Source organism: Anolis sagrei, chromosome 13 (assembly GCF_037176765.1).
Source record: "Anolis sagrei isolate rAnoSag1 chromosome 13, rAnoSag1.mat, whole genome shotgun sequence".
NCBI lineage: Eukaryota > Metazoa > Chordata > Lepidosauria > Squamata > Dactyloidae > Anolis > Anolis sagrei.
In genome coordinates, this window is record NC_090033.1 from 8,241,608 (window position 1) to 8,265,173 (window position 23,566).

Sequence of the window (23,566 nt, forward strand, 5' to 3'; positions counted from 1 at the left end):
TTACCTACCAAACTTTGATTGAGGGGTCCCTAATGGTGACTCTTGTGTCTTTCTCTAAGAGAGAGGCCTCTTGAAGCTTCCTTCTCAAACCAAAGGGTCATCAAACATTATCAGACCTTTCAGAAGAAGCAGGAAGTGACCTCTGCATGGAGACAGGAAGCAAAACATCTTGAGTCACATAAAGTATCAGTGCAGTTTGCTGGCCAACTTGCTTCTTATCATCTGCTTAACTGACTTCAGACAGTTGTTTCTGCTTCAACGAGCGGCTCTTCTTTTTGTCCGCAATGGCTCTGTATGCTCTTGGATGTTGATATTTGGAAGACGGGGCAGAGGGGTTGTGATGGCTTTTGTATTCTTCCCTTTCTGTTCAGGGAGCAGCAGCAGTGCGCTCGGCTTGCAAAGCCTGGGGCTCTCGGGCCAAGCCCCCAGCTCTTCCTCTCTGGACGCCGGGACCTTGTCGGACACCACGGCATCAGGTAACTGGCCGCTGCTGGAAACCTCAATCTGTGTCATCCCCATCTAAGAATCACTTCTTCCGATGGAGAGTGGCCTCTCTTTCTTCTCTAGTTGCCTTCTCTGTCGGGGGGGGGGGGGGGGGGTTGATTTTGTCATTTGGGAGTTGTAGTTGCTGGGATTTATAGTTCACCTACAATCAAAGAGAATTCTGAGCTCTGCCAACAATTGAAAAACACTTGACACACAGAACTCCCATGACTTACAGAAAATACTGGAAGGGTTTGGATGGGGATTGACCTTGAGTTTGGGAGTTGTAGTTCACCTACATCCAGAGAGCACTATGAGGGATCTGGACCAAAATTGTCATGGATACTCAGTATGCCCAAATGTGAACACTGGTGGAGTTTGGGGGAAATAGACCTTGTCATTTGGGAGTTGTAGTTGCTGGGATTTATAGTTCACCTACAATCAAAGAGAATTCTGAGCTCTGCCAACAATTGAAAAACACTTGACACACAGAACTCTCATGACTTACAGAAAATACTGAAAGGGTTTGGTGGTGATTGACCTTGAGTTTGGGAGTTGTAGTTCACCTACATCCAGAGAGCACTATGAGGGATCTGGACCAAAATGGTCATGGATACTCAGTATGCCCAAATGTGAACACTGGTGGAGTTTGGGGGAAATAGACCTTGTCATTTGGGAGTTGTAGTTGCTGGGATTTATAGTTCACCTACAATCAAAGAGAATTCTGAGCTCTGCCAACAATTGAACCACACTTGACACACAGAACTCCAATGACTTACAGAAAATACTGGAAGGGTTTGGTGGTGATTGACCTTGAGTTTGGGAGTTGTAGTTCACCTACATACAGAGAGTACTATGATGGATCTGGACCAAAATTGTCATGGGTACTCAGTATGCCCAAATGTGAACACTGGTGGAATTTGGGGGAAATAGACCTTGACATTTGGGAGTTGTAGTTGCTGGGATTTATAGTTCATTTGCAACCAGAGAGAATTCTGAACTCCACCAACTATGGAATTGGGTCACAGAACCCCCATGACCAACAGAAAATACTGTGTTTTCTGATGGTCTTTGGCCACCCCCTGACGGCCTCCTTGGTTGAGAAACACTGTTTCAAACCAAGGTGCTTTTTATTGCATTTTCAGTGAGAGAGCAACTGCCTTGAATAATCAGTGTGTTTGGATGATTGGAAGTGCTGTCATTTGCAAATTCTCTGACACTTTCATGTCCGAGTCGCTCAAAGGCGGTGTTTTTACTTGTAACAGCCCTCCTTATTCTCTTAGCTCCAGCCTCCGACGACGAGGGCAGCACCGCCGCCACCGACGGCTCCACTCTGCGCACCTCTCCGGCCGACCATGGCGGCAGTGTGGGTTCCGAGAGCGGCGGCAGTGCCGTGGACTCCGTGGCCGGGGAACACAGCGGTACGGCACGACACCCATTGGGGTTGCAAGCCTTTTGTTGCACACCAGGCCTAGCAACACCTTATGACCATCGCAACACACAAGAGCCCAAGGATATAATATAATATAATATAATATAATATAATATAATATAATACTAACATGATCAAGGGTCTGGAGAACAAGCCCTATGAGGAGCGGCTTAATGAGCTGGGCATGTTTAGCCCGAAGAAGAGAAGGCTGAGAGGAGATATGATAGCCTTGTATAAATATGTGAGAGGAAGCCACAGAGAGGAGGGAGCAAGCTTGTTTTCTGCTTCTCTGGAGACTAGGACGCAAGGAAACAATGGCTTCAAACTACAAGAGAGGAGATTCCATCTGAACATGAGGAAGAACTTCCTGACTGTGAGAGCCGTTCAGCAGTGGAACTCCCTGCCCTTGAGTGTGGTAGAGGCTCCTTCTTTGGAGGCTTTTAAACAGAGGCTGCATGGCCATCTGTTGGGGGTGCTTTGAATGCAATATTCCTGCTTCTTGGCAGAATGGGGGTGGACTGGATGGCCCAGGAGGTCTCTTCCAACTCTAGGATTCTATAAGCAATCGGTTTATTGTAAAAGGATTTTAAAAAACCAAAAATAAGAAAGATATACTGTATATACTTGAGTTTAAGCCTAGTTTTTCAGTCCTTTTTTTAGGCTGAAAAAGTCTCCCTTGCCTTATACTCGAGTCAAGGTTATTTATTATTTTACTCTATTGTTGTTATTATTATTATTATTATTATTATTATTATTATTATATTCTATTTATTATTATTGGAAGGATACGTAAGCATATTTATTATTATTGGAAGGATACGTAAACATATTTATTATTATTGGAAGGATATGTAAACATATTTATTATTATTGGAAGGATGTGTAAGCATATTTATTATTATTGGAAGTATATGTAAGCATGTTTACAATGAAGAAGGTTAGAATAATGGCTTTATCAGAGTTGGACAGTCTTATCTTGAATTACAGTTTTATGTAAATTCAAAAACATTTAACCTACTGATGCCTAAATTAATATAATTTTATTGGTACCTATTTTTATTTTGAAATTTCCCTTATCTTGAATTATAGTTTTATGTAAATATTCAAAAACATTTAACCTACTGATGCCTAAATTAATATAATTTTGAAATTTACTAGTAGGTGCTGCATTTCCCACCCTCGGCTTATACTCGAGTCAATACGTTTTCCCAGTTTTTTGTGGTAAAATTATATACGTATATATGTATATACGGTATAATCCAAAAAGGTTTAGCAAGTGGTCAGAACCAAACAATAAGCCCTGACTCCTCTATGTCCCTTTGGCTTCTCTTGCAGTCTCCGGCCGCAGCAGCGCCTACGGGGACACGGCGGCCGAGGGCCATCCAGCCGGACCGGGCAGCGTGAGCTCCAGCACTGGGGCCATCAGCACCACGACTGGGCAGCAGGAGGGCGAGGGGTCCGAGGGTGAGGGAGACGGAGAGGCCGAGGGCGACGTCCACGCCAGCAACAGGTAGGAGAGGCTTGCTTTCTATCAGTATTGCTGACTCCCAGCTGAGCAGTGAAAGCTTTGCAGGGCTCAGGTTGGACTTGGAGATCCCAAGGACGTTGGAAGCTGCCTTACCCCGAATCCTTTTGGCAGGCCTTCTTTAGGGTTTCTACCAGACTAGTGCACAGTATTTGTTTCATTTGTTTCACACGGCCCAGGGAGTTCTTTGTTGTTTGGGCTTGGCCTCATGTAAGCCACCCCGAGTCCCCGTTGGGGGAGATGGTGGTGGGGTATAAATGAACATTATTATTATTATTATTATTATTATTATTATTATTATTATATATTATAAATTTTTATTGGGGTTTTTCCAAACAATCTAGTAATGTACACCGACCACATAATACAATATAAACACCACTAAAACATAAAACATATCTGCCAGACCTCGAAACACCTAGATTTCCCAATTCTCGCCTTCATGCCCGAGACCTTGCTGGTAGAAAGGGGGTTGAACAATAGCCAAGGATTGGGAAGCATGGGGATGGAGCATGGTGTGTTGAGGGGGAGGGTTGATTGGGAGTGGGGTGGGGTAGTGGGGAACAGTTACAATTACAATACAATACAGTGCACACAGTACATCTAATGAACTTCCTCAACCTTCCGCGAAGCCATGTCAACTTTGTAAATATGTTGGATATATTTTCCATAAATAAATATCAGAAATTGCTGGAATGGTTCACAGAAACCGATTTAATAAAAGAGAACATGATCTCCTGGGCTATAGATCTAGGGCATTCCATTCTTCTTAAGGAATGGGAGGATATATGGAGATTTAAAACTACATTTGCTAAATCTGTAAGTATTTTGGAAAGCTGGTACAAAATGTTTGTGCGGTGGCATCTAACCCCCCAAAGGTTAGCGAAATTTCAGAAAGGAGTCAACAACCTATGTTGGAAATGCGGGAAACACCTGGGCACATACCTACACATATGGTGGGACTGCAGAAGAGTCAGGGCTTTTTGGAGGGAAATCCACCGCGAAGTGCAGGGCATACTCCAAGTTAGGTTTGAGCTGAAAGCGGAATACTACCTTCTGCACCTGATTGACTTTAAATTAGATCGTAACAAGGAGATGCTATTGTACCACTTCACGGCAGCGGCTAGAACTGTATTTGCCAGCAAATGGAAAACAAAGGAGCTCCCTATGACAGAAGCATGGACACTAAAAATCAGAGACTTCATGGAACTAGACTCTCTGGCAAGCATTGTTTATGATACCAGCAAAAAAAAGAGGATTGATTGGCTTCCTTTGAGACAATACTTGATGGAGAAGAAAAGTATTGTTTTATGAACATATTATGGTTAAAGTGGAAAGTTTACGATGCTTAATTATGTTTATTTATGGAAAACATTATTATTATTATTATTATTATTATTATTATTATTCCACATATGTCAGACAAGGAGGTGATTGGAGTCAGAGCCCAGGAAAACAGTGATGTCACCATTTATTTATTTGCGACATTTACCGTATATTCCGGGGTACTAGACGACTTTTTAGGCATGTAAAACCTTATAAAATTTTGGGGGTCGTCTAGTACGCCGGGTATAAAATTAAAATAATAATAAAATTACTTAATATGGCTGCCTTGGCCTCAGGCTCCCCTCCTCCTCTGCCTTGGTTCATGGTGGCCTCCCGGGCAGGCTCCCTGTCCTTCCTGGCTGCCTTCCTTGCAGAGGCCCAGGCCTCTCCTTTGTTGGTGGCCGGGCCCCTGGGCTGCTTCCCGCGCTGCTCAGGCCGCTCTCCTTCTTCCTGTCCATGTCTCGCGAGAAGTGCCTCTTCTCCCGCGAGACAACGTTGTCTCGCGGGAGAAGAAACACTTCGCGCGAGGCCTGGACAGGAAGAAGGAGAGCGGCCTGAGCAGCGCGGGAAGCAGCCCAGGGGCCCGGCCACCAACAAAGGAGATGTGTCTGAAGACCCCAGCATGCGCACCAAAAGTTGCCTCTTCTCCTGACTTTCTCTTCAGCCATTGGGACCAAGAGAGAGAGAGAGAGAGAGCCCCTCTGGCTGGAGGTATCCCCCACCTCCGCTCCCTCCTTTGTTTTTGCGCCTATCTTCAGGAAAGCTGGGCATCTCCACCTCTCTCTCTCTCTCTCTCTCTCTTGGTCCCAATGGCTGAGGAGAAAGTCAGGAGAAGAAAGTCAGGTGACTTTTGGTGCACACGCCGGGGTCTTCAGGCATGCCTCCGGACCCAAAGTGGACCAGGCAAGGGAGCAAGTGCGGCAAGTGTAGTTACTGGGATGGTATAGTTCACCTACAATCAAAGAGCATTCTGAAGTCCACCAATGATGGAATTGAACCAAATATGGCACACAGAACTCCCACGACAAACAGAAAATATATATCAGTGATTGGTTGGGGGGGGGGGCAAAATACCGTTTGCTTACCTTTGAAAATTACCTAGGGCCATCTCTGATTGCACATATGGTATTTCCTGCACCTGCGCAGACAGTTTGGAATCTTCTAGAAAACTTATTAGACACTTTTAGGTGGTAGCTCCGCCCACTCTCCCCTTGAGAGTATATATAGCCAGTGGGAGAGGCTACTGCTTCAGATCCTTTCATTCGCCGCCAGTGCATCTGCTAGGAATCTTTCTCTCATTTTTCTTCATCTTTGACTAGCGTTTCTGAACTGTGTGAATTTCTACTATTTTATTTTTATTTTACTTTAATTTATTTTTTTATTTTGTCATGGTTATGGTATGTTGACCACCTGACCACCACTTTATTTAAGATGTGGTGGGAAAGTCCCTCTTTTTTCTGATTCCCTAGGCTGCACATGGTCCGGCTGATGCTGCTAGAGCGCCTGCTGCAAACCCTACCTCAGCTCAGGAACGTCGGCGGGGTCCGCGCCATCCCGTACATGCAGGTAGGCCGGTGGCCAAGGCAGGCTCCAATCCTCTCGCTTTGGGGGTTCGATCGAGGAAGCTCAGCCCTAGACAACAGCAAAGCCATCGCTCCACCGTCACTTGACCTCCCTCCCTCGCCTCTTCCCTTTGCCCAGGTGATCCTGATGCTGACGACAGACTTAGACGGCGAGGACGAGAAGGACAAGGGCGCCCTGGACAATCTCCTCGCCCAGCTCATTGCCGAGCTCTGCATGGACAAGAAGGTACATAGGCAGTCGGAAAGATCCTCTTGTGTGTGTCTCCATGAATCTGGTTGCATTCAGTCCCCCCCCCCCCCTGACAATTTTATTTGGCGTCATTGCCTCTGAGATACGTGCGGTGAAGTCTGGTGTATGGAATGTGCTAAACAAGTGCGTAAATAGCAAGAATATGGAGTTGGCATGGTGTTACACTTCTAGGGTTCGGTGAGGCCAGGGTTCAAATTATAGGAAGTCTCTGAGTTACAAACGATTCCTAGTGAGACAAGAGAAAGTGAGGCAGGCAAGCCCCTTCTGAGCAAAGCTTGGTAGTCGGTGTGCTGAAGCAGTTGCAGTGATTAGAGGCCATTTAGATGCCATTCCTGTTGTTGCAACCCAGAGCAGGGAACGAGACCCTAAGACAACAATCCTCCACACTTGACTGTGGGAAAAATCGATCCCTTTTTATTGATGAAAAATGGTTACAAAATAGAAGAAAATGCAAAGTCAAAAAGCCACAGTAAAAATCAGCAATCAGAAATATCCATGAACTAGATCAAAAAACCAAAAGCAACACTGTAAAATCCTGGAACCTGTTAGTAATCCACTAACCGTACTTGGAGCACTAGAAGCCTCTTGGGATGAAGGTCACGGGAAACGGGAGATCTGCCAAAGTAATGCCTCAGTCTAAAACAATGCCTGATCTAAAGAGCCATCCCGGCGAGAGGCACTTAAAGCCGAGGAATCTGTTTCGTGACACGCCTCCAGGCTTTGAAGCCCTTGTTTCTTTTTCTTTCAATCTGGCTGACCTTCGCAGACTCTGCGATTCACCCCTGTTTTGCCAAATCTGTCCTCTTCTATCCTCATTAAGGATCCCAGGTGTTAGCCGCTCTGGAGAGCTATCACTGCTTGGCTCTGAAACATTCTCATGAGAATGTGTACTTTCACTTTCCAAGCCTGCAGGAGTTTCTTCTACACTGACCGCAGAATCCACATTTTCATTAGCAGCAGGAAATACATTTTCATTAGCATCAGGAAATACGTTTTCAGTAGCATCAGGAAATACAATCAGAGAATCAGGTTCAGGTTCAGGTTCAGACCCAGGCTGAACCCCAACACCTGTTGTACTCCAGAGCAGAATCACCTCTGACTTCAAACACCACACAGATGGGTAAAACTAGCAAGCCGTTTATTTATTAAGGATTATAAAAAGCCAAAGCAATAAAAAGCAGTCCACACTAAAAGCTAATCCAATTGATTGAAAAGGAAAACGGGAACAAAGAGTCCAAAGAATTCCATGAAATTAGGTACTTGACTTCATAGGCAAACTAACAGCAAAGGCACTTAAATCTATGAAGAGAACCAAGGCATAATCGATAGAATCACCAAAATCGCTATGTGGGGCTACCCTTGAAAACGGCCCGGAAACTACAACTTGTCCAACGTTCGGCAGCCAGATTAATAAGTGGGGCTAGTTATAAGGAACGGTCGACTCCCATGTTTAAGGAGCTCCACTGGCTGCCGTTTATTTTCCGGTCCCAATTCAAGGTACAAGTTCGTGACCGTATCTCTCTCCACATACCAACCCAGGCCCTTCGATCTTCGGGGGAGGCCCTCCTTTTGCCCCTACCAATCTCATAAGCTTGTCTTGTGGGCACAAGGGAGAGAACCGTAGTTTGGGAGTCCTCTTGGATTCATCACTTACGCTTGAGGCTCAGGTGTCGGCGGTGTCCGGGAGGGCTTTTGCACAATTGAGACTCATGCGCCAACTGCGACCTTACCTCGTAAAGGCTGATCTGGCCGGGGTGGTCCATGCCTTGGTCACCTCTAGATTGGACTACTGTAATGTGCTCTACGTGGGGCTGCTCTTGAAAACAGCTCAGAAATTTCAACTAGTCCGATGGGTGGCAGCCAGGATTTTAACTGGTGCTCCTTACAGAGAGAGGTCAACCCTCCTGTTCAAGGAGATCCATTGGCTGCCGTTCATTTTCCTGTCCCAATTCAAGATGCAGGTGCTCACCTACAAAGCCCTTAATGGTTTGGGACCTGCCTACCTGTGTGACTGCATCTCCGTCTATGAACCCGCACGCTCTCTTCGTTCATCCGGAGAGACCCTGCTCACGATCCCATTTGCGTCGCAAGGGCGGCTGGTGGGGACAAGGGACAGGGCCTTCCCTGTGGTAGCCCCCCGACTTTGGAACTCCCTCCCCAAGGACATCAGACATGCCCCTACATTGGCAGTCTTTAGGAAGAGCTAGAAGACCTGGCTATTCCGGTGTGCCTTTCCAGAATAAGAAAACCCCATCAACACGTCCCAATAGCACTTTATTAGAGATTAAGATTGTCTGCACATTGCACCTATCCAAAAATCCTTATATATCACTCAACATACTCAGCACTTTTCAATCTGTACCCATTACATTTGCCCGGCCTAGTTTTTATTGTATCACGGTGTGTTGTTTTGTTTACTGTTATTGCTTTAATGTTTTTGATTTGCTTTTGGTTTATATGTAATTGTTATATTGTTGTTTTATCGTGGCCTTGGCCTTTGTAAGCCGCATCGAGTCCTTCGGGAGATGCTAGCCGAGTACAAATAAAGTTAATAACAACAACAACAATAATAATAAGAACCTTCTCTGTGCCCCCCCCGACTCTGGAACTCATTACCTGGAGAGATCAGGAAAGCCCCTTCACTAGAAACATTAAAAAAGAACCTTAAAACCCGGTTCTTCTGCTGCGCCTTTGGTGAATAGGTGCATAACATGGTACTACTGCTCCCCTCAACGCTTCTGCCACTGGAGTATACGCCCTCTACATGATAAGTTTAGTTCTATAACTCTGTCTGTTTTTTATGAGCTCCCTTCAAATAATTTGCTTCTATTTTTCTCATTAGAGCTTTTTAATTGTTTTATCCTGTACATGCGGCCCGCCCACTGTTATCGTGATTGTGTGTATTAGAATGTTTTTGTTGGTTTTTTTCTTTCCTCCTATGTAATTTTGATGATGTTGATTGTCGTGTATGTTTTTGTTTTATTTCATTGTAATGTTGTCCGGGCTTGGCCCCATGTAAGCCGCTCCGAGTCCCCACTGGGGAGATGGTGGCGGGGTATAAATAAAGTTGATTATTATTATTATTATTATTATTTTTATTTTTATTACGAGGGGTATTTTTTAAGTAAGGTCTGTTTGAACATAAGTACACAACGAAAGTTTATTTCAAAAAAGTAAATTTATTTTCAGAAAGTACATACTTCACTCTATTTTTCGACATAGTTGCCAAGGTTGTTCAAACACTTATCATACCTCTGAACCAATTGTAAAATACCCTCTTCATAAAAACTTGCCGCCTGCTCCGATAACCAAGAGTTCACTGTAATCAAAGAAGGGCGACCGGAGCGGTCCTCATCATGGACGTTGTCACGGCCATCTTTGAATTGTCGTACCCACTTACACACTTTGCTTTCACTCATAACAGTATCACCATACACTCTGTCGATGAATTTCTGCAGCAGGCAGGTTCCTTGCTGACCAAAAACCGTATCTCTAAGCGAACCTCACATGCGGAGGGATAGAGTTGATAGTCTTAAACATTTTGAAAGCACAGAACAGAACCGTACAGGTTAGCTACAAAGCGGAAACTGAGCACAGTTGTTCCCGAGGCACGCCGGTACACGACGCACGCGCTCGTTGCGATATGCCCGCGAACTACTAGTGTATACAACAAAACGGACCTTACTTAAAAAATACCCCTCGTATTATTATTATCTTGCCACTAGGAACTTGACGTGAATCCAGCATTGCTTCGACTGAAACAAGATTTCATATTAGGCACTTCTAAACCCTGCCCGGATTCCCAAACAGCTAGAAAAGGATTCTTTCTTAATTTTGGTTTCACTTCCAACTTAGGTTGAATTCTGTCCGAGCTTCTTAATTGTTGACCTGTCTGTCTTCCAAGTTCGAGACCTTGAGAATTCTCTTGCAGCAACTCAGGCCTCACATCCCCAAATCCTGGCCCAGAAAACAAATCTTCCCCTGATTTCTGATTTCTTTCTTCGGACCTTTTAGGACGTCTCCAAGAAGAACGAACGCTCTGCCCTGAACGAGGTCCACTTGGTGATCATGAGGCTGCTGAGCGTCTTCATGTCCCGGACCAAGTCGGGATCTAAGTCGTCCATTTGCGAGGTAATAATAATAATAATAATAATAATAATAATAGTAATTTGTCTGTATCTCCTTGTGGCTTCAGATGCTGTACAACAAAGCATGAAAGTCTTATCTGCGCAACTGTTTATTACCAGACCGAACTCACAAATATTTGCCGACCTTTCGATTTTAATAGTCTCTTGTTTTGGGAAGCCAAAGTGTTGCACTCCAGGCTGGGAAAGCCCTCTGACTTTAAATACCACACAGCTGAGTAGAAATGCAAGCAGTTTATTGAAGAGATTTGAAAAGCCTTAGCAGTAAAAGCATAAAAATTGGTAAATCCAATTAGGTAGAAAGATAAGCAGGGATAGTCCTGATCATCAAGTTTGCAGACGACACCAAATTGGGAGGGATAGCCAATAGTCCAGAGGACAGGAGCAGAATTCAAAACGATCTTGACAGATTAGAGAGATGGGCCAAAACTAACAAAATGAAGTTCAACAGTGACAAATGCAAGATACTCCACTTTGGCAGAAAAAATGAAATGCAAAGATACAGAATGGGGGACGCCTGGCTCGAGAGCAGTACGTGTGAAAAAGATCTTGGAGTCCTCGTGGACAACAAGTTAAACATGAGCCAGGAATGTGATGTGGCGGCAAAAAAAGCCAATGGGATTTTGGCCTGCATCAAGAGGAGCCTAGTGTCTAGATCTAAGGAAGTAATGCTACCCCTCTATTCTGCTTTGGTTAGACCACATCTGGAATATTGTGTCCAATTCTGGGCACCACAATTCAAGAGAGATATTGACAAGCTGGAATGTGTCCAGAGGAGGGCGACTAAAATGATCAAGGGTCTGGAGAACAAGCCCTATGAGGAGCGGCTTAGGGAACTGGGCATGTTTAGCCTGAAGAAGAGAAGGCTGAGAGGAGATATGATAGCCATGTATAAATATGTGAGAGGAAGCCACAGGGAGGAGGGAGCAAGCTTGTTTTCTGCTTCCTTGGAGACTAGGACGCAATGGAACAATGGCTTCAAACTACAAGAGAGGAGATTCCATCTGAACATGAGGAAGAACTTCCTGACTGTGAGAGCCGTTCAGCAGTGGAACTCTCTGCCCCGGAGTGTGGTGGAGGCTCCTTCTTTGGAAGCTTTTAAGCAGAGGCTGGATGGCCATTTGTCAGGGGTGATTTGAATGCAATATTCCTGCTTCTTGGCAGGGGGTTGGACTGGATGGCCCTTGAGGTCTCTTCCAACTCTATGATTCTATGATTCTATGATTCTATGAAATTAGTCCATCGGAAACACAAATGCAGAAAGTTCCAAAGTAAAACCCCAGATTTTGAATCACGAATCAAACAAGGCCCTTAACACATGAATCTATCCAAAGCAAGGATCAGGAAAGATGTCTTGACTCAGTTCCAACGTTGCTTCGTCTAACTACAGATTCTGTTCTTGGCACTTTTATCCCCTAATCCAGTATTTCTCAACCTGGGGGTCGGGACCCCTGGGGGGGAGGTCACAAGGGGGTGTCAGAGGGGTCACCAAAGACCATCCGAAAACATGGTATTTTCTGTTGGTCATAGGGGTTCTCTGTGGGAAGTTTGACCTAATTCTATCATTGGTGGGGATCAGAATGATTTTTTATTGTAGGTGAACTATAAATCCCAGCAACTACAACTTCTAAATGCCAAGGTCTATTTTCCCCAAACTCCACCAGTGTTCATTCACATCTGGTTACATCCCGTATAGACTACTGCAACGCTCTCTACGTGGGGTTACCTCTGAAGACTGCCCGGAAGCTGCAACTAGTCCAACGTGGGGCAGCAAGATTACTAACAGGAGCGATGTACAGGGAGCATACAACTCCTCTGTTACACCAGCTCCGCTGGCTGCCAATTAGCTTCCGAGTACAATTCAAAGTGCTGGTGTTGACCTACAAAATCCTAAACGGTTCCGGCCCAGTTTACCTGTCCGAACGGATTCTCCCCTATGAACCATCAAGGTTGTTAAGATCTTCTGGAGGGGCCCTGCTCTCGGTTCCACCATTTTTGCAAACACGTCTGGTGTGGACGAGAGACAGGGCCTTCTCGGTGGCAGCCCCTCAGTTGTGGAACTCCCTCCCGATGGAGATTAGATCTGCCCCTTCCCTCCTGACCTTCAGAAAGCTAGTAAAATTCTGGCAAAACAGAACTCCCTTGACTAACAGAAAATACTGGAAGGGTTTGGTGGGCATTGACCTTGAGGTTTGGAGTTGTAGTTCACCTACATCCAGAGAGCACTATGGACTCACACAACCCACCAAACCCTTCCAGTATTTTCTGTTAGTCAAGGGAGTTCTGTTTGGTAAGATTGGTTCAATTCCATTGTTGGAGTTTATAATTCTCTTTGATTGTAGGCAAACTATAAATCCCAGCAACTACAACTCCCAAATGACAACATCAATCCCCTGCCAACCTCACCAGTATTCAAATTGGGGCTTATCATGCATTTGTGCCAAATTTGGTCCAGTGAATGAAAATACATCCTGCATATCAGATATTTATATTATGATTCATAACAGGAGCAAAATTGTAGTTGTGAAGTAGCAACAAAAATAATTTTATGGTTGGGGGTCACCCAACCATAAAAGGGGCCGCGGCATTAGAAAGTTTGAGAACCACTGCCTAATCTAATCTATGTCCCAAGCAGCCAGGAACGGATTTCGTTTCAGCCTTGACTCTGTTATCAATCTCTCTTCCAATCTGGCAGAGCGCCTGAGAAATTGGTTTGTTTGCCTGTTTTTGCTGAAAATACACCTTCTACCTTCCGGCACATTAATTTCTGCAGCTCGCAGAATAATGATATTAGAAATACCATTGAGGGTTGAATGAAAAATAATGCCTCCACCTTCGTAACTCCTCAACAGATGGCAGTACTGGTATGCGGCAGGGACTGGCTTGTTCAGCAGACTCTCCTCTACAGTTCCATTTTGGCGGGAAGCCTGAGTATTGAATGCTTGTGTTGTTAAAGTGAAAAGTAATGCTTCCACCTTCGTAATTCCTCAACAGATGGCAGTACTGGTATGCGGCAGGGACTGGCTTGTTCAGCAGGCTCTCCTCTACAGTTCCATTTTGGCGGGAAGCCTTAGCATTGAACGGTTGTGTTGTTAAAGTGCAAAATATGGAACCTTGCTCAGACGTTCGGTCAATGGGACTTAAGCAACATGCACCTCATTGTAATTCCCAACGTCCAGAGTACCCTGATTATTAGACACAATGACAGGCTGAACTCCAACACGAAAGCACACTTCCGAAGGGCGTTCCCCGCATTCCCTCCTTTTTTGCAATATTAGCAGACCCTTGTTTTGGGAAGCCAAAGGCACCCTTCCGAAGGGTGGTGCCCGCATTCCCCCCTTTTTGCCCTTCATACTGGGATTTGCGGCCTCGATTTACCCACCACGTTTCAAAGTCGGTAAGAGGATTGCCGTTTTGTCGCTAAAAGGTGCGATAATAAGTCCAAAAAAAAGGGAAGCAGATTAATAACAAAAGCGCAGAGGTTAGGAAACGAGGAGACTTGGGTTTTAATGAGCTTATGAGCTCTGGGGTTTGTTTGGATTTAACTGGGATTTTTCTTTTAATAGTTTCTATTTACACTTTTGGCCTCTTTCGGTAAGTTTGTGAAAGTATATATACATCCTGCATCCGTCCACACATTTGCTGGAAAAGCTCATGACGTTGCGTTTCTCCGCCGAAATCGAGGCTTCTGTTTTTGGGAGGTTCTCCTTCTTGTTCTTCTTCTTCCTGGCCCCGCTCCAAAGGGATGAATGGGAATTTTGACTTGGAACAGGGCGAAGAAAGTCCTTCTTCCTCCTCCTCCTAATCCCCGGCTGAGTTGCCCACCGGCAAGTGTGTCGCGGGGAGATTATAGACTTAAGAACCGACGATGGCGGGCCGTTTTTTGTCTCTTGCCTCTCCGCCTCCGAAGCCTTCACTAAGAGCCGGTTCAAAAGGATCTCGCTCTCTCGTTCTCCCTCTCTCTCTCTCTCTTGGTAAACACGGCTTTCAAAAAAAGGGGAGAGGAAATAAGTCTGTCAATAACCCGCCGCACGCGGAGATCCGCCCTCCGGAATGTGCTTGTCGGCTTCTGGAAGAGTTGTTGACCTTCTTGAAGTTGGAGAGATGAGCCTCGAAAAAGGATGGCCCTGTTTATTATTATTTAATAAGAGGGCCTCCTATCTCCCTTCTTTGGCTCCAAGAAGGTCTACTTTCTCCCTTCTCCAGCTCTGAGAAAGAGGGCTGCTTTCGCCTTTCTTCAACTGTGAAAAGTTGAACTCTAAGGAGGCCAACTTTCTTCCTTCACAGCTCTGAGAAAAATGCCTTTCTCCCTTCTTCAGCTCTAAGGTCTCTCCCTTCTTTAGGTCTGAGAAGTAGGCCTGCTTTCTCTCTTCTTCAGCTCTAAGGTCTCCTTTCTCCCTTCAGGTCTGAGAAGGAGGCCTGCTTTCTCCCTTCCCCAGCTCAGAGAAGGCCTACTTTCTACCTTTTCCAGCTCTGAGAAAGAGGCCTACTTTTCCCCTTCTTCAGCTCTGAGACGGAGGTCTGATTTCTCCCTTTTCTAGCTCTGAAAAGAAGGCCTAATTTCTCCCTTCTCCAGCTCTGAGAGGAAGGCCTACTTTCTCCCTCCCCCAGCTCTGAGAAAGAGGCCTGATTTCCTTCCTTCCTCAGCTCTAAGGTTTCTTTTCTCCCTTCTTCAGGTCTGAGGAGGACTGCTTTCTCCCTTCTTCCTCTCTAAGGTCTCCTTTCTCCCTTCTTCAGGTCGGAGAAGTAGGCCTGGTTTCTCCCTTCTTCATCTCTAAGGTCTCCTTTCTCCCTTCAGGTCTGAGAAGGAGGCCTGCTTCCTCCCTTCCCCAGCTCAGAGAAGGCCTACTTTCTCCCTTCTCCAGCTCTGAGAAAGAGGCCTACTTTTCCCTTTCTTCGGCTCTGAGAAGGTCTACTTTTTCCCTTCTCTAGCTCTGAAAAGGAGGCCGACTTTCTCCCTTCTCCAGCTCTGAGAGGAAGGCCTACTTTTTCCCTTCTCCAGCAGTAAGAAAGAGACCTATGCTCTCCCTCCTCCAGCTCTGAGAAAGAGGCCTGATTTCTCCCTTCCTCAGCTCTTAGGTCTGCATTCTAACTTCTTCAGGTCTGAGAAGGAAGCCTGCTTTCTCCCTTCAGCTCTAAGGTCTCCTTTCTCCCTTCTTCAGGTCTGAGAAGGAGGCCTGCTTTCTTCCTTCCCCAGCTCAGAGAAGGTCTACTTCAGGGGTCCCCAAACTACGGCCCGCGGGCCGTATGCGGCCCGCCAAGGGCCTTTATCCGGCCCGCGCGGCCTGTCCTGGCCTGTCCAAAGCCCCTCGCCGCCAATGGCGTCTGCTCTGCTGCGATTCTCCCTCCACAGACTTCTCCTTCCACACGGGATGGAGAAGCCTGTGGAGGGAGAAGCGCTCTCTGCTCTCCCGCGGAGAACAGAGAGCGCAGCAGAGCGGGCGCCATTCCTCTGTAACAGAAAATCCCTGGTGGCGCGAATGGTGGAGGCGGCGCCGGGTGGGCGTGGCCAGGGAAGCCAGCATCGCTTGGCCACGCCCACCCGGCGCCGCCTCCACCATTCGCGCCACCAGGGATCGTCTGTTACAGAGGAATGGCGCCCGCTCTGCTGCGCTTCTCCCTCCACAGGCTTCTCCATCCCGTGTGGAAGGAGAAGCCTGTGGAGGGAGAAGCGCAGCAGAGCGGACGCCATTCATTCCTCTATAACAGACGGTCCCTGGTGGCAAGGAAGGCGTGCGCGAATGGTGGAGGCGGCGCCGGGTGGGCGTGGCCAAGCGATGCTGGCATCCCTGGCCTGGAAGCCTGGCCACGCCCACCCGGCGCCGCCTCCACCATTTGCGCACACCTTCCTTGCCACCAGGGATCGTCTGTTACAGAGGAATGAATGGCGCCCACTCTGCTGCGCTCTCTGTTCTCCGTGGGAGAGCAGAGAGCGCTTCTCCCTCCACAGGCTTCTCCATCCCGCGCTGCTCTGGAAAGGTTTGGCCCAATTCTATTGTTGATGAGGTTCAGAATGCTCTGTGATTGTAGGTGAACTACAAATCCCAGCAACTACAACTCGCAAATGTCAATATTCTATTTCCCCCATACTCCACCAGTGTTCACATTTGGGCATATGGAATATTCGTGCCAAGTTTGGGCCAGATCTTTCATTGAATCCACAGTGATTTATGGAGGCAGGTGAACTACAACTCCAAAACTCAAGGTCAATGCCCACCAAACCCTTCCAGTATTTTCTGTTGTTCTTGGGAGTTCTGTGTACCAAGACTGGTTCAATTCCATCATTGGTGGAGTTTAGAATGCTCTTTGATTGCAGGTGAACTATAAATCCCAGCAAATACAACCCCCAAATGCCACCAGTGTTCACATTTGGGCATATTGAGTATCAGTGCCAAGTTTGGTCCAGATCCATCCTTGTTTGAGTCCACAGTGATCTCTGGATGCAGGTGAACTACAACTCTAAAACCAAAGGACACTGCCTACCAAACCCTTCCAGTATTTTCTGTTGGTCATGGGAGAACTGTGTGCTAAGTTTGGTTCAATTCCATCGTTGATGGGGTTCAGAATGTTCTTTGATTATAGGTAAACTATAAATCCCAGCAACTACAACTCCCAAATAACGAAATCAATTTTTTTGAGTGGAGGACATACATTAGGTTGTTAGGTATCCAGTGGTTTTTGAGTTCTGTTAATCCCACAAACGAACATTACATTTTTATTTATATAGATTTATTTCCTATATTTATACCCCGCCCTTCTCCCCCTGAAAGGGGACTCATGCTTACATATTCCAAAAACCACTTTCAAAAAGACAGAAAATAGAATGCTTTCCTCATTTTAATTGGAACTATTTTATCTCCAGAAATGCTAAAACCATGCTTTATGTTCAGATTGTAACAATAAAAATACATCATGCATATCAGATATTTACATTACAATTCATAACAGTAGCAAAATAGGACATATGCAATTTGGTCATCATTTTTTTAAAAAAACTATAGTCCGGCCCTCCAACGGTCTGGTGGACAGTAATCCGGCCCCCCGTTTAAAAAGTTTGAGGACCCCTGGTCTACTTTCTCCCTTCTATAGCTCTGAAAAGGAGGCTGACTTTCTCCCTTCTCCAGCTCTGAGAAAGAGGCCTACTTTCTTCCTTCTCCAATTCTGAGAAAGAGACCAACTTTTTACCTTCTTGAGTTCTGAGTCCTTCTTTCTCCCTTCTCCAACTCTGAGAAGGCCTGCCTCACAATGTCTCCATGGCCACAATCGCACTGCTCTCGGAGCCGACTAAGCCTGGGTTGCCTCTCTCTGTTTGCTTTGCAGTCGTCCTCGCTGATCTCGAGCGCCACAGCGGCAGCCCTGCTGAGCTCCGGGGCGGTGGACTACTGCCTCCACGTGCTGAAGTCCCTGCTGGAGTTCTGGAAGGGCCAGCAGAGCGACGAGGAGCCCGTGGCCAGCAGCCAGCTCCTCAAGCCACACACCTCCGCCTCCCCGCCCGACATGAGCCCCTTCTTCCTGCGGCAGTACGTCAAGGTGAGCAGCACGCCCAGGAGGAAGGAGGGTGGCCAGGTCGAGTCGGTTGATGGTCTATGGCAGGATACACGTTCAGTTGCTGATCCATTTCCTCTGTAGGGTAGGAAAGGGTTAAGGGAGAGGCAGTGGGTGGGATCATGAAAATTCCACACCAGTGGAGAGAGAAAGGAACACTGGGATGTCCGGTGGAAAAGCTTAGACTCTAGGGTGGAATTGTCCGTCTGAAAGCCTTCACTTAGGTAGTGGGCAGTGTGGTGTTGGTGGAGGACATTGGCAGGACTCTTGAACATGTTCATGCAGATTGCACACCAATGGAGAGAGTCAGGAACACTGGGATGTGTTCCTGACTCAAATCTAGGATCGAATTGTCCCCGAATGAAAGCATTCCTTGGGTGGTGGGTTGTGTGGTATTGGTGGAGGACATTGGCAGGACTCTTGAACATGTTCATGCAGATTGCACACCAATGGAGAGAGTCAGGAACACTGGGTGTCTGTGGTGAAGGAAACACCTCAAATCTAGGATGGAATTGTCCCTGAATGAAAGCATTCCTTGGGTGGTGGGTTGTGTGGTATTGGTGAAGGACATTGGCAGGACTCTTGGACATGTCCATGCAGATTGCACACCAATGGAGAGAGTCAGGAACAATGGGTGTCTGTGGTGAAGGAAACACCTGAAATCTAGGATGGAATTGTCCCCGAATGAAAGCATTCCTTGGGTGGTGGACAGTGTGGTGCTGGTGGAGGACAGTGGCAGGACTCTTGGACATGTTCATGCAAATTGCACACCAATGGAGAGAGTCAGGGACACTGGGTGTCTTTGGTGAAGGAAACACATCAAATCTAGGATGGAATTGCCCCCGTATGAAAGCCTTCACTTGGGTTGTGGGCAGTATGGTGTTGGTGGAGAACATGGGCAGGACTCTTTGACATGTCCATGCAGATTGAACACCAGTGGAGAGAGTCAGGAACAATGGGTGTCTGTGGTGAAGGAAACACCTCAAATCTAGGATGGAATTGTCCCCAAAAAAAGCATTCCTTGGGTGGTGGGCAGTGTGGTGTAGGTGGAGGACATTGGCAAGACTCTTGGACATGTTCATGCAAATTCCACACCAATGGAGAGAGTCAGGAACACTGGGTGTCTGTGATGGAGGAAATGCATCAAATCTAGGATGGAATTGTCTCCGAATGAAAGCATTCCCTGAGTGGTGGGCAGTGTGGTGTTGTGAGGGACATTGGCAGAACTCTTGGACATGTTCATGCAAATTGCACACCAACGGAGAGAGTCAGGAACACTGGGGTGTCTGTGGTGGAAGAAACACATCAAATCTAGGACCGAATTGTCCCGGAATGAAAGTATTCCTTGGGTGGTGGGCAGTGTGGTGTTGGTGGAAGTTTTTTTCCATTGTGGGTTTCCTTCCCTCCCAGGGCCATGCGGCTGACGTCTTTGAGGCGTACACGCAGCTGCTGACGGAGATGGTGCTGCGCCTTCCTTACCAGATCAAGAAGATCGCCGACACCAACGCCCGCATCCCACCCCCGGTCTTTGACCACTCCTGGTTCTATTTCCTTTCTGAGGTGAGAGCGGGACATGCATCCAGATCGATGGAATAAGTCAGGGTGGCCACGCTCTCGATGGAGGTCTCGAGCCTGACCGCTGCCACTTCTCTCTCTCTCCCGCCGCAGTACCTGATGATCCAGCAGACGCCCTTTGTGCGGCGGCAGGTGCGCAAACTGCTGCTCTTCATCTGTGGCTCCAAGGAGAAGTACCGCCAGCTGCGGGACCTGCACACGCTGGACTCCCACGTGCGGGGCATCAAGCGGCTCCTGGAGGAGCAGGGCATCTTCCTCCGGGCCAGCGTGGTCACCGCCAGCTCCGGATCCGCCCTCCAATATGACACCCTCATCAACCTGGTGCGTCTCTCTCTCTCTCTCTCTGGGGGTGGAGGGTTGGGAAAGACCCCCAAAGGCCAGCCAGTCCATCCCCCTTGTGCCACATGGACATCCAGCTTGAAAGACCTCCAAAGAAGGAGCCTCCCCCGGACTGCAAGGGTATTCAGGGAAGGATCGATAGATCGATAGATAGACAGATAGATAGGACAGATGGGTGAATGCGTATATAGGTAGATAGAGAAGTAGGTAGGTAGGTAGGCAGGCAGGCAGGTACGTTGATTGATTGATTAATTGATTGGGTGGGTGGGTGGGTAGATGGATGGATGGATGGGAAGATAAATAGATTGGATGGGTGGGTAGGTAGGTAGGTAGGTTGATTGATTGATTTATTGGGTGAATTGGTGGATGAATGGATGGATGGATGGAGTGACGGGTAGATAGATAGATTGGAAGGATGGGTAGGTAGTTAGGTAGGACAGATGGATGGGTAGGTAGGTTGATTGGGTGGGTGGGTAGGTAGATGGATGGATGGGAAGATAAATAGATTGGATGGATGGATGGATAGGTAGGTAGGTAGGTAGATTGTGTGGGTGGGTGGGTGGGTAGATGGATGGATGGATGGGTAGATAGCTAGATTGGATGGATGGGTAGGTAGGTAGGACAGATGGATGGATGGGTATGTAGGTTGACTGATTGATTGTGTGGGTGGATAGATGGAATGGTGGGTAGGTAGATAGATTGGATGGATGGGTAGGTAGGTAGGTAGGTAGATTGGGTGGGTGGGTAGATGTATGGGTAGGTAGATAGATTTGATGGATGGGTAGATAGGTTGTTTGATTGGGTGGGTGGGTAGATGGATGAGTGGATAGGTAAGTAGGTAGTTAGATTGTATGGATAGGTAGGTAGGGCAGATGGGTGGATGAGTATGTAGATAGATAGGTAGGTGGGTGGATTGATTATGTGGGTAGATGGATGGATGAGTAGATGGGTAGATAGGTTGATTGGATGGACGGGTAGGTAGGTAGATTGATAGAAAGGACAGATGGGTGGATGGGTATGTAGGTAGGTAGGCAGATGGATAGGATGGATAGGTAGGTATTTAGGTAGGACAGATGGGTGGGTATGTAGGTAGATAGGTAGGTTGATTGGATGGATGAATGGATGAGTGGATGGTAAGTAGGTAGGTAGATTGGATAGATTGGATGGATAGGTAGGTAGGTAGATTGGATGGATAGGTAGGTAGTAGATAGGACAGATGGATGGAAGGGTATGTAGATAGATAGGTAGGTAGGTAAGTTGATTGATTGGGTGGGTGGGTAGATGGATGGATGAGTGGGTGGGTAGGTAGATTGGATGGGTAGGTAGTTGGTAGATAGGACAGATGGATGGATGGGTAGGTAGGTAGATAAGATGGGTAGTTAGGTAGTTAGTAGATAGGACAGATGGATGGATGGGTATGTAAATAGGTAGGTAGGTAAGTTGATTGATTGGGTGGGTGGGTAGATGGATGGATGAGTGGGTGGGTAGGTAGATTGGATGGGTAGGTAGTTGGTAGATAGGACAGATGGATGGATGGGTAGGTAGGTAGATAAGATAGGTAGGTAGGTAGATAGAACAGATGGATGGGTATGTAGGTAGGTAGGTTGATTGATTGGGTGAGTGGGTAGATGGATGGATGGGTGGATGAGTAGGTAGGTAGATTGGTACAGAGAGCCATCCAGCCTCTGCTAAAAATCCATATCATCTGATTCTGGAGCTGGACGTGGGGTTTGGACCCCGTTCTGCCCGAGTCCCAGTGAGTCTTTGTCTTCCGTCTGCACCTTTCAGATGGAGCACTTGAAGGCTTGCGCCGAAATTGCCACGCAGAGGACCGTCAACTGGCAGAAGTTCTGCATCAAGGACGATTGTGAGTCGTTGCCGTCACTGACTTCCTTCCTCCAAAGCATCGTATTGGTGGGGAGGGTATTGTCGTGGTGGGAACGTGCTCGTTGTGTATGAAAAGATGGATAGATGGAGTTCTCCTCCTCTTCTTCCTCCGCAGCGGTCCTCTACTTCCTCCTCCAAGTCAGCTTCCTGGTGGACGAGGGGGTCTCCCCGGTCCTGCTGCAGCTCCTCTCCTGCGCTTTGTGCGGGAGCAAAGTCCTCTCGGCGTCGGGCGCCTCCTCGGGATCGTCCTCCGGAACGTCTGGTTCGGCGACAGCGGGATCGGGACAGCCCGCCGGGCAGAGCAAGTCGTCCAGCAAGAAGAGCAAGAAGGAGGAGAAGGAGAAGGAGCGAGAGGGTGAGCTGGGTGTCCTTCTGTGGGGTTGTAGAGGCGGAGGAGGGGTCCCGTGAGGACATCCAGACCAACTCCATTGCACCATTCAGGGATACACAATCAAAGCCCTTCCGACAGATGTGATAGATATGACTGAGATAGACACATAAGTTTGGAATAGACCCCAAGGGCCACCCAGTCTAATCCATTCTGTGATACACAATCAAAGCCCTCCCAACAGATGTCCATCAAGCTGTAGATATGATAGAGATAGATATATGATAGGTTTGGAAGAGACTCCAAGGGCCACCCAGTTCAACCCCATTCTGTGATACACAATCTGAACCATCCTGATAGATGTCCATCCAGCCATAGTGATAGATATGATTGACATAAATACATGATGGGTTTGGAAGAGACCCCATGGGCCATCCAGTCCAACCCCATTTTGTAATTCAGGGATACACAATCAAAGCCCTCCCGACAGATGTCCATCCAGCCATAGAAGTGATAGATATGATTGACATAGATACATGATAGGTTTGCAAGAGACCCCAAGGGCCATCCAGTCCAACTTCATTTCGTAATTCAGGGATACACAATCAAAACCCTCCCGACAGATGGCCATCCAGCAAAGATACACTAGATATGATTTATATAGATACATGATGGGTTTGGAAGAGACCCCGAGGGCCAGCCAGTCCAACCCCATTCTGTGATACACAATCTGAACCCTCCCAACAGATGGCCATCCAGCCATAGATATGATTGTGATTGATACATGATAAGTTTATCATAGAATCTTAGGAGTTGGAAGAGACCCCATGGGGCCATCCAGTCCAACCCCATTCTGCCATACACAATCAAAACCTTCCCAACAGTTGGCCGTGCAGCCATAGATGTGACAGAAATGATTGAGAGAGTTACGTAATAGGGTTATAATGCTATTTTAGAGTTGGAAGAGACTCAAAGGGACATCCAGTCCAACCCCATTCTGTGATACACAATCTGAACCCTCCCAACAGATGGCCATCCAGCCATAGATATGATTGTGATTGATAGATGATAAGTTTATCATAGAATCTTAGGAGTTGGAAGAGACCCCATGGGGCCATCCAGTCCAACCCCATTCTGCCGTACACAAT

At 47.0% G+C, this 23,566-nt stretch overlaps 1 protein-coding gene across 8 annotated transcripts in view; it reads left to right on the plus strand.

The window, feature by feature from the left end:
• Nucleotides 1-23,566, plus strand: part of UBR4 (ubiquitin protein ligase E3 component n-recognin 4) — a 178,840-nt gene that overhangs the window by 91,057 nt on the left and 64,217 nt on the right. For 4 of the 8 annotated variants that reach the window (XM_060758814.2, XM_060758816.2, XM_067472725.1 and 1 more), the window contains 11 exons: nucleotides 372-476; nucleotides 1,749-1,904; nucleotides 3,251-3,425; nucleotides 6,236-6,332; nucleotides 6,468-6,575; nucleotides 10,614-10,730; nucleotides 18,065-18,274; nucleotides 19,700-19,849; nucleotides 19,958-20,185; nucleotides 21,992-22,070; nucleotides 22,206-22,445. In XM_060758814.2, coding sequence (XP_060614797.2) covers nucleotides 372-476; nucleotides 1,749-1,904; nucleotides 3,251-3,425; nucleotides 6,236-6,332; nucleotides 6,468-6,575; nucleotides 10,614-10,730; nucleotides 18,065-18,274; nucleotides 19,700-19,849; nucleotides 19,958-20,185; nucleotides 21,992-22,070; nucleotides 22,206-22,445 — 1,665 coding nt within the window. The remainder of the gene's footprint in view (nucleotides 1-371; nucleotides 477-1,748; nucleotides 1,905-3,250; nucleotides 3,426-6,235; nucleotides 6,333-6,467; nucleotides 6,576-10,613; nucleotides 10,731-18,064; nucleotides 18,275-19,699; nucleotides 19,850-19,957; nucleotides 20,186-21,991; nucleotides 22,071-22,205; nucleotides 22,446-23,566) is intronic. The other 4 variants (XM_067472723.1, XM_067472726.1, XM_067472728.1 and 1 more) reach the window with 2 other exon arrangements.